Here is a 10714-nt window from a genome sequence, read left to right as displayed (position 1 = left end):
TTTTTATGAATTTGTCATTTTTATTTATTTATTTATTTATTGTACTTACCCCTAAATTAGTAGTTAATATATATAAATAAATAAATAATATAAATAAATAAATACATAAATATATACTTAATTATTTATTTATTTATTTATTTTACTTACCCCTAAATTAGTAGTTAGTACATTTATATATATATATATATATATATATATATATATATATATATATATATATATATATATATATATTATTTATTTATTTATTGTACTTACCCCTAAATTAGTAATTAATACATTTATTTATATATATATATATTTGTTTATTTATTTATTATTTGTTTATTTATTTAGTGTACTTACCCAAAATGAGTAGTTAATACATTTATATATATATATTTATTTATTTATTTATTTACTGTACATACCCCAAAATTAGTAGTTAATACCTTTGTAGTTATATATATATATATATTTATTTATTTATTTGTTTGTTTATTTATTTACTGTACTTACCCCAAAATGAGTAGTTAATACCTTTTTATATATATATATATATATATATATATATATATATATATTTATTTATTTATTTATTTGTTTATTTATTTATTTACTTACTTACTGTACTTACCCAAAAATTAGTAGTTAATACATTTGTAGTTATATAATATATATATATATATATATATATATTTATTTATTTATTTGTTTATTTATTTATTTACTTACTGTACTTACCCAAAATGAGTAGTTAATACATTTGTAGTTATATATATATATATATTTATTTATTTATTTGTTTATTTATTTACTTACTATACTTACCCCAAAATTAGTAGTTAATACATTTGTAGTTATATATATATATATATATATATATATATTTATTTATTTATTTATACTTTATTGTACTTACCCCTAAATTAGTAGCTAATACATTTCTAGATAGAAATTATGAATCCTTCATATAAAAACAAAAAGTTAAAACACGACCATATATGTTAAGGATTTGTTTTGTATTGCCTTTTCAAGCGTCAAAATAATAATAATAAAAAAAAGAATTATTTTTCTAAAATTTTCTTTATATGGCAACCACTAAAAATAATTTTTTAAGAATAAATAAGTTATTTGGAGGGTAAGACTTATAATCTAAATTATAAAAAATAATAAAAAAAAAGTATTTTTGAAAATAACTTCTTTCCAAATTTTTATAATATATAAAAATGACAAAAATACCCTCACTCTACCTACACTTCTCAACCGAAACTATTGTTAAGAACTACCCAAAATTGATAATGATATTTAGTTATAAATTATAGTTTATCATATATATTATATTTAATCTTTATTATAGAAAAATATTTAGATATTTCCATGTTGCAACTTAGGTATCATATTTACGTTAGCTAGTGTGTATCACCCTATGAGAATCAAGTATGGTATAGATCAACTGAAAGAGGTATGCATAAAAGTATTTGTCGCAAGGATAAACCCTAGAATTCCGTCTGTTTTTTGAGTTTGGAAAAGTGCTGATTTTCCGGAAAGAAAATCTTATGATATGTTGGGAATTTCTTATGATAATCATCCACATCGATGACCCTTCCGTAAGGATTATACTGCCCCCAATTTTTATAAAATACATTAAATAATACGAAACTAATCTTCAGACAACTCAATTACGGAATGAATTAGACAATTTAGGGTAAAAGATTCAAATTTCTTAGCAATGAATTGGACATACAGCTCTTCATTTCCAAAACAGAATAAGAACATTAATGAAGAAGGAGAATGAAAAGAATTATTAAGAGGATGAACTGTAAAACAGGCATTTTGGGTATGATTAGTAGTAACAACAAATGGGTATTCTAAAAATGGAAGAATCATGGTCAGCCATTACATGAATTTCTCCGAAAAGCTCTGGTTTTGTTAGGTACATACAGAGTGGTATAAAAAAGAAGGCTCTGAATGGAACAATTTGGCAGTGAGGGAGATTTCCATTGAGACAAGGGTGGAGGAGGGGAAGAGATAGCATTTGGGTTTCAAAATTTGAGCGTTATGACCGTCGATGGGAAGAACAATTTTTCAAGTTTCTCCATTGGTAGCGGCGGTGCAGAGGAGGAAAACGACTGTCCGATCGAGGAGGTCCGGCTGACGGTTCCGATCACCGATGACCCGACGGAGGCGGCCTTGACGTTTAGAACATGGGTGTTGGGGCTGATGTCGTGTTGTCTTCTGGCGTTTGTGAATCAATTTTTTGGGTATCGGCAAAATCAGCTGTATATTTCGTCTGTGTCGGCTCAGATTGTGGCGCTGCCTCTTGGAAAGCTGATGGCGGCCACTTTGCCGACCAGGGTTTTTAAAGTTCCGATGTTGAATTGGTCGTTTACTTTGAATCCTGGGCCGTTCACGTTGAAGGAACATGTTCTTATTACCATCTTTGCTAGTTGTGGCGCCGGCGGTGTTTATGCTGTTAACATTGTTACCATTGTTAAGGCTTTCTACCGCAGGAAACTCCATCCTGCAGCTGCTTTGATGCTTTCTATGACTACTCAGGTCAGCCTCCTAATTCCCCTTTTTTATCCTCCTTTACTTTCAATTTTTTCGTTTCGGTTCCGGGTGTCAGTGTCGTTTACGGTATAAAATATATTTTTCATTCTTGTCCATATGGTGGATCGGAGATCGGGAAGCCTTCTTTTGTCCCATTTATCTAATGACCAAAATTCTCTCATCCCTGTTTAAATATAGATTCTTTACGGTCTTGTTAATAGTCCTTATCTTTTTTGGGTTTTCCTTGAGTCGTTCTAGGGATCATCTCTAACCAATGCAAGATCTTAGACATGAGTCGTTCTAGGGATCATCTCTAACCAATGCAAGATCTTAGACATGAGCCGTTCTAGGGATCATCTCTAACCAATGCAAGATCTTAGACATGAGCCCGTTTACAAAAACAGGTTTCTACACCCCTTCATACAACCAAATGAGCCCTCCTAAAAAAGAGGTTTCTACACCCTTTCATACAAAATGATTCATTCTCCTGAATCATTCTCCTCTCGAACCGATCTTACACATGAGCCCTCGTAAAAAGAATTATTAGTTCTCCCCGACAGAATTGAGCCCTCCATAAATGGGATCTAATCTATTAGAGGTGGGGTCATTTGGTTCATATGAAGAGGGTAGGAATGGTCACGAGTCTTAACACTACCCTTATTTATTTCTTACTTTTTATTCTTTATATTATCATCATATTACCATTAAAATTCTAAATTGGTTCGGGTTAAGCGAAATCAACCTGAAGAACTGAACTCGACCCGACCCCTAACATGAAAATTTGAATGTAACAGATGCTTGGGTATGGATGGGCTGGAATATTCAGAAAATTCCTAGTTGATTCTCCATACATGTGGTGGCCTGCAAATTTGGTTCAAGTTTCTCTCTTCAGGTACTTCATGTTCCATGTTCCACCAACTTTGTACCCAATTGTGTACTAAAGCTTGTCAAAAACCAACAGGGCCTTGCATGAGAAAGAGAAGAGGCCAAGAGGAGGACACACAAGGCTACAGTTCTTCCTCCTCATCTTCATCTCAAGCTTTGCTTACTACATCATCCCCAGCTATCTCTTCCCCTCCATAACTTGCATCTCTATTGTCTGTCTCATTTGGAAAAACTCCATCACTGCCCAACAAATCGGTTCCGGTTTCTACGGCCTCGGCATCGGCTCCTTCGGTCTCGACTGGTCGACCGTTGCCAGCTTCTTGGGCAGTCCCTTGGCCACTCCTGGCTTTGCCATTGTCAATATCTTAATTGGCTTCTTCTTGATTGTTTATGTTACCCTCCCTATTTCCTATTGGTCTAATTCCTTCGACGCCAAGCGTTTTCCGTTCATTTCTTCTCACACTTTCGACTCGTTAGGCAATAATTACAACATTTCTAGAGTTCTTAATAGCAAGACTTTTGATCTTGACCAAGTTGGGTATGATAACTATAGCAAGCTTTACTTGAGTGTCTTCTTTGCCTTTTCTTATGGCTTGAGCTTTGCCACTTTGACTGCCACTATTTCACATGTTGCTCTCTTCCATGGAAGGTAACTAACCATGCTTTCAATTTGATTCCATATAACATAACACGGATTCTTCTCTCACTCGACTTGCTTGTTTTTGTAGATCGATATGGCAACTATGGAAGAAGACAACGTCGGCGACCGAGCTCGGAGACGTGCATACGAGGATAATGAAGAGGAACTATAAAGAAGTGCCTCAATGGTGGTTTTCTAGTATTTTGGTTATAATGGTTGCTCTTGCCTTGCTTGCTTGTGAAGGTTTTGATAAACAGCTCCAATTGCCATGGTGGGGGATTATGCTTGCTTGTGGAATTGCACTCTTCTTCACTTTGCCTATTGGGATCATCCAAGCTACTACAAACATGGTATGTATAACGGCACAACCCCATTGTTAACAAATATTCATCTTGTTAGGGAGAGGTTTTGTAACGGATCAAATCGATCGTTAGTAGATATTGTCCTATTTAGGTTTTCTCTTTCGGACTTCCCCTCAAAATTTTTAAAACGTGTTTGTTAGGGAGAGGTTTTGTAACAGGTCAAATCGATCGTTAGTAGATATTGTCCTATTTAGGTTTTCTCTTTCGGACTTCCCCTCAAAATTTTTAAAACGTGTTTGTTAGGGAGAGGTTTTGTAACAGGTCAAATCGATCGTTAGTAGATATTGTCCTATTTAGGTTTTCTCTTTCGGACTTCCCCTCAAAATTTTTAAAACGTGTTTGTTAGGGAGAGGTTTTGTAACAGGTCAAATCGATCGTTAGTAGATATTGTCCTATTTAGGTTTTCTCTTTCGGACTTCCCCTCAAAATTTTTAAAACGTGTTTGTTAGGGAGAGGTTTTGTAACAGGTCAAATCGATCGTTAGTAGATATTCTCCTATCAAGGCACTTTCAATGCTTTAATTTGATCTTTAGTAAATATTGTCCTATTTGGGTTTTCTCTTTCGGACTTCCCTTAAAATTTTTAAAACGTGTCTGTTAGTAGATATTGAAAATCTTTAAGCTTTACCTTTTGGGCTTCCCCTCAAAATTTTTAAACTCAATTATAAAATTGAAAATGGTATTTTTTTCTTGTTCAAAAAATCAAAAGAAATATAGACCTTTCTTTTTCATATATAATAGTATACTGAAATTCTTTATTAAAAATTTAATGAGACATTAAATGTGTTTGTTAGGGAGAGGTTTTGTAACAGGGCTCATCAATCGTTAGTAGATATTGTTCTATTTGGGTTTTCTCTTTCGGGCTTCCCCTCAAAATTGCTCTCGTTTAGGGAGAGGTTTTGTAACAACCCAAATACACCATAGTTCATTACAGTGAGGTTTTCACACCCTTATAAAGGGTGTTCCGTTCTCCTCCTCAACTAATGTGGGATCTCATACTACGAGTTGGGGAGGGATTTGAGCTAACTTTTGAAATGATTCGGTGTTGCAGCAACCAGGATTGAATGTCATAACCGAGCTAATCATAGGGTATATCTACCCTGGGAAGCCCCTAGCAAATGTGGCTTTCAAGACATATGGTTACATCAGCATGTCACAAGCACTAAGCTTTGTTGGTGATTTCAAATTGGGGCACTACATGAAGATCCCACCAAGAGCCATGTTCACAGTTCAGGTATTATTATACTCATAATACTTTTATCGACTCGAATAAAAAACAACTCACCCCGACCCCGCTCCAGCTCGTAGGAACGATAGTATCATCAAGCGTGTACTTCAGCACAGCATGGTGGCTACTAACAAGTGTGGAAAACATCTGCGACCTAAGTATGTTACCAGAAGGAAGTCCATGGACATGTCCAGGAGACGACGTGTTCTACAACGCATCGATCATATGGGGAGTCGTCGGACCGCTACGAATGTTCACAAAGTACGGGGTCTACGGAGCAATGAACTGGTTCTTCCTTGTAGGGCTGCTAGCCCCAGTGCCTGTGTGGCTTCTTGCTAGGCAGTTCCCTAATAAGAAATGGATCACACTCATAAACATGCCTATCATAATAGGAGCAACAGGAGGCATGCCACCAGCAAGATCAGTGAACTACATAACATGGGGAGTGGTTGGGATGTTCTTCAACTTCTATGTGTACAAGAAGTACAAGGGGTGGTGGGCGAGGCATAACTATATCTTGTCAGCTGCTTTGGATGCTGGGGTTGCATTTATGGGCATTGTTGTGTATTTCACTTTGCAATCTAAGGATATTATTGGACCAGACTGGTGGGGTTTGGCTAATGATGACCATTGCAGTTTGGCCAAGTGCCCGACAGCTCCAGGCGTCGTGGCTAAGGGATGTCCAGTTCTTTAGGATGAACCGTCAAGCACAACTTCGAACTTGTACAGTTTATTAGGTATCTTATCATAAGAACGTATTTGGGTTTAAGTTGTTAGTAAGATTAATTTGTTAGTTGAAGTTTTATCCTTTGCGTTGTTTCGATTTGATGAACTATGTTTAGATTAAATTATATTAATAAAATTTGATTTAAGATATAAAGGTATTTGTGAAATATATTTTATTATACAACTCTAATGAAATATATTTGTTAGTGTATTTTCTTGCTTTTTTAGGAGCGGTAGCTTGTATTATATTTAAAAAAGATTATACTTTTAATCTTACTTCAGTCTTATTCTTAACATGGTATACGAGCATTCATATTGTGGTGTTCTTAATATCAAAATTTCATTTTTAACGGTGGAATAAGCTAAATCCAGTTCAAAAAGTGTAAGAATATGATATTTATCTTGGTTAACTTATTTAATTGAAGTTGATATTGCTGAAGGTATTACTCACGCCAAGATAGTTCAAAAAGTGTGGGTTGATCTTCACAGTCAATTACTCACTCCAGCAATTTTTTTGGATACAAAAGTTGATAGCGATGATCACCATATTTCACCAAGCTTGCACTCTGGGATGAATTTGCACACCATATTGATCAACAAGAATAAGATAAGTTGATACAACTACATGAGGCTCAATGAGTCTTGTAAAATGGTGAGATCTAACATATGGGGTGATGACTCCATTATTTTGTTAGGATCTAACATAAAATGGTGAGATCTAACATATGGGTGAGATCTAACATAAGATAAGTTAGGATCGCACAAGCTCGATCCGATTTAACCATCTACTATATATATAGCTATTTACCATTAGCTATTTACCATATATAGCTTTACCATATATAGCTTTATCTTCCCTATTGAGGGTCCGTTCGCATTAGCTATTTACCATATATAGCTTTACCATATATAGCTTTATCTTCCCTATTGAGGGTCCGTTCTGCGAAGCAACAGTTAAACTCCGGAAGCGGAAGGTTAGTGTGTTAGAGTATACTATCAGTTTGGTCTAATAGACTTATAGTAGTATACACCGGCAAAGTATATGAGTATACACTTATGCTGGTCATACCTCATAAGGGTGCAGGTAAATGGGAGAGTACTTTTTTCCAAATCTTTGTTGTCGGCAAGATACACCTTCTCGAAATTTCCAGACTTGAAATTCCAGAACAACTCTTTATTTGGAGACGAATGAAAAGATGCACCTGAATCCAAAATCCAGGATTCAATCGAACTGTCCACGCTGAGAATTACAGCATCCCGAATGTCTTCGGCTGAATTTATAGAATCATCATCATCTCCAGATTTGTGACTCTGCTTCCTCTTTGGTCTTGTACAACCTGTCCGAAAGTGACATTTTTCTCCACAATTCCAACACGTTACGTTTGGTCTATTTGGAGATTTTTCTCGGTTCTTTGATTTTGATCGCCCTTTGTTTGAGCCCTTCGGTTTACTTCTTCCCCTTCGATCAACACTGAGAGCATTGCTTGATGAATCTCCAGTTTCTCGTTTGCGAATACTTTTGCTGAGAACTACATCTCGAATTTCACCAAACTTCAGTTTATCAGATCCTCGAAAACTACTGATTGCGGCAACAACAGTATCCCATGACTCGGGTAAGGATGACATCAAAATCAACGCTTTAATTTCATCTTCGAAATTAATTTCCACCGAACTCAGTTGATTTGTGATCATATTGAATTCATTTATATGATCAGCAACAAGTTCATCTTTAGACATCTATAGATTGAACAATCTCCGCATCAAATACACCTTGTTCATAGCCGATGGTTTTTCATACATATTTGACAGCGCCTTCAATAGATCTGACGTTGTCTTCTCCTTGATGATGTTAAACGCCACGTTTCTGGATAGCGTCAACCGGATCAACCCCAAGGCTTGTCGATCCTTGAGCTTCCACTGTTTCGTGGTCATGGTATCCGGCTTCTCCCCCAACAGAGGTTCGTGAAGATCTTTCTGGTACAGATAATCTTCAATCCGCATCTTCTAGAAACCGAAATCGGATCCATCGAACTTCTCAATTCCAATCTTTGAACTTTCCATCTTCACGGATCGTGGTGAATTTCGCCTCTCTCTAATACCAGTTGTTAGGATCGCACAACAACGCACACGCTCGATCTAGATGAACACAAAAAACAGAATAGAGAAAAGTGCAAGGAGAACTCTGGCTAAAAGGATTTTTTTATTGATGACTTCACGTATGTACAGTAAAAGAGAATTACAGAGAATAGAAAGTACATTTCAAAGCTCTATCGGACGGAATATATATATAGTTCAGTTTACTATATATAGTTTTACCAGATTTAACTATCTACTATATATAGCTATTTACTATATATAGCTTTACTCGATTTAACCATCTACTATATATAATTATTTACCATATATAGCTTTATCGGATATAGCTTTACCAAATATAGTTTTACCGGATATAACTGTTGACCAAGCTATAAATAAGTAGCAGGCTCCATAACCTAACATACTTGTACAAGAAGAGAAATGTCAGGTAACTTCTGAATCTACTGTAAGTCGTTGTTACTCTCTTGCTTTCTTATATAATGTCTCTTCCAAAAATCTCTCTTTTGAAAATCTCTCTCGTTCTTCTGTATTCAGCTGAACGATATTGACAGAATTAAGGGTTCAACACTCATCAATTATATGACTAATTCTATTGTAGTGTTCACATTATTTGTCCTTGGTGAATTTTGAATATGTTGTATTCTTTTGGACTGCTACGTTTTAGTAGATTTAGAAGTATCGCACTTTTGATGGTAGCGGACTTGCGATTGTGCGGTACTCACTTTCCAACGACAAGTGAGCTAAGCCAATTCATTTTGCGTCGCCTACGGCCAAGCAACGTATGCTCGAGCTTCTAGCCTCTAGCCTCTATTTAAGAGAAAGTTTTAGAAAACGAGGGCAGTCACCTAATTTCATTCCAAATCTTTCTTCCATCATTTGTAAATATGTCATCCTTAATTTTCTCGTTTTAAGAACAATATTGATAGAACGTTCAGCTGAATATAGGATAACAGTCACCTAATTTCATTCCAAATCTTTTTTCCATCATTTGCAAATACGTCATCCTTCATTTTCTCGTTTAAATTTCTAACTGATCAATTGTATCTTTCTCATAAAAAACAGTCACCTAATGTCATTCCAAACCTTTCTTACTAACGTTACTCTTTCTCATAACTATAATATTTGACATACAATCTCATAAATTCTTTATCAACTGTGATGTTAAATTTTGTGAGATTTTCCTTTCGGATCAGTTTCACAAACTTTGACATTAGCTTCCTCAACTCCCATTTTACAACTCTATGATTCTCTTACTCAAACATTCATTTTCCTCCTATGTTCCTTCTCCATCGCCTTATGTTCCTTCTCCATATTCACCCACTAATTCTCATTTTGTCCCACCTTAAATTTCTCACATTCTATTCATTCTCGAGATTCACCCACTAATTCTAATCTTATCTCACCTAATACATCAGTTTTACTCCGACATTCTACTCGTACCAAACAATCTCTAGCTTGACATAATGATTAGGAGATATCTTCTGCAGCCAATCATTTAACCTCTAAGTCCCAGCACTGGCACCATGTCTTCTCATCATCATTATCTTTTATTCTATCGTTTTTCTTCTACTCAACATGCTTTTCTAGCTCTTATTACTACCTAAACAGAACTTAAAACCTATGATGAGGTAGTTGGCGACCCATTATGGCAGCAGACTATGAATTCTGAAATTGCAGCTTTGGAACGTAATCATACTTGGTCTCTCATTCCTCTACCACCTGGCCCTAAAAGCCATTGACTATCGTTGGGTGTACAAGATTAAATACAATTTTGATGGTTCTGTTGAACGATATAAAGCTTGGGTGACAACAAAAGGATACACTCAGGTTGAAGATATTGATTTCAAAGAGATATTTTCTCCTACAACGAAACTTACTATACTTCGTTGCTTACTAACTATTGTTATTCGAAAATGATTCACTCATCAGTTGGATGTTCAAATGCATTTCTCCATGGAATTCTAGAAGAGGAAGTATACATGTCTTTACCACCAAGTCTTCGATGACAGGGGGAGAATACAATATGTTGGCTTCATAAGTCTCGTTATGGGTTAAAACAGGCTTCTTGCAATTGGTTCTCCATATTCTCTACCACTATACAAAATGCAGGCTACACTCAGTCAAAAGCCGATTACTCTTTATTTACTAAGAGTAGAGGTACTTATTTCACTACAGTTCTTATCTATGTTGATGATATTCTGTTGACAGACAATGATCTCAAAGAAATTCTACATCTCAAGAC

General features: G+C 35.3%; 1 protein-coding gene across 1 annotated transcript; it reads left to right on the top strand.

Annotated features, from left to right (window-relative positions):
- The first annotated feature begins 1800 nt into the window (after positions 1-1800).
- On the top strand, positions 1801-6465 carry LOC111810768 (oligopeptide transporter 1-like). The gene is made up of 6 exons (XM_023697547.1): positions 1801-2541; positions 3330-3427; positions 3497-4069; positions 4149-4410; positions 5473-5655; positions 5723-6465. The coding sequence occupies exons 1-6, from the start codon at positions 2044-2046 to the stop codon at positions 6341-6343; spliced, it is 2235 nt and encodes a 744-aa protein (XP_023553315.1). The 5' UTR covers positions 1801-2043; the 3' UTR covers positions 6344-6465.
- Positions 6466-10714: the final 4249 nt, after the last annotated feature.

Source organism: Cucurbita pepo, chromosome LG14 (genome assembly GCF_002806865.2).
Source record: "Cucurbita pepo subsp. pepo cultivar mu-cu-16 chromosome LG14, ASM280686v2, whole genome shotgun sequence".
Lineage (NCBI taxonomy): Eukaryota > Viridiplantae > Streptophyta > Magnoliopsida > Cucurbitales > Cucurbitaceae > Cucurbita > Cucurbita pepo.
Note: the sequence above shows the minus strand (reverse complement) of the source record. Positions and strands in the feature narration are given on the sequence as shown.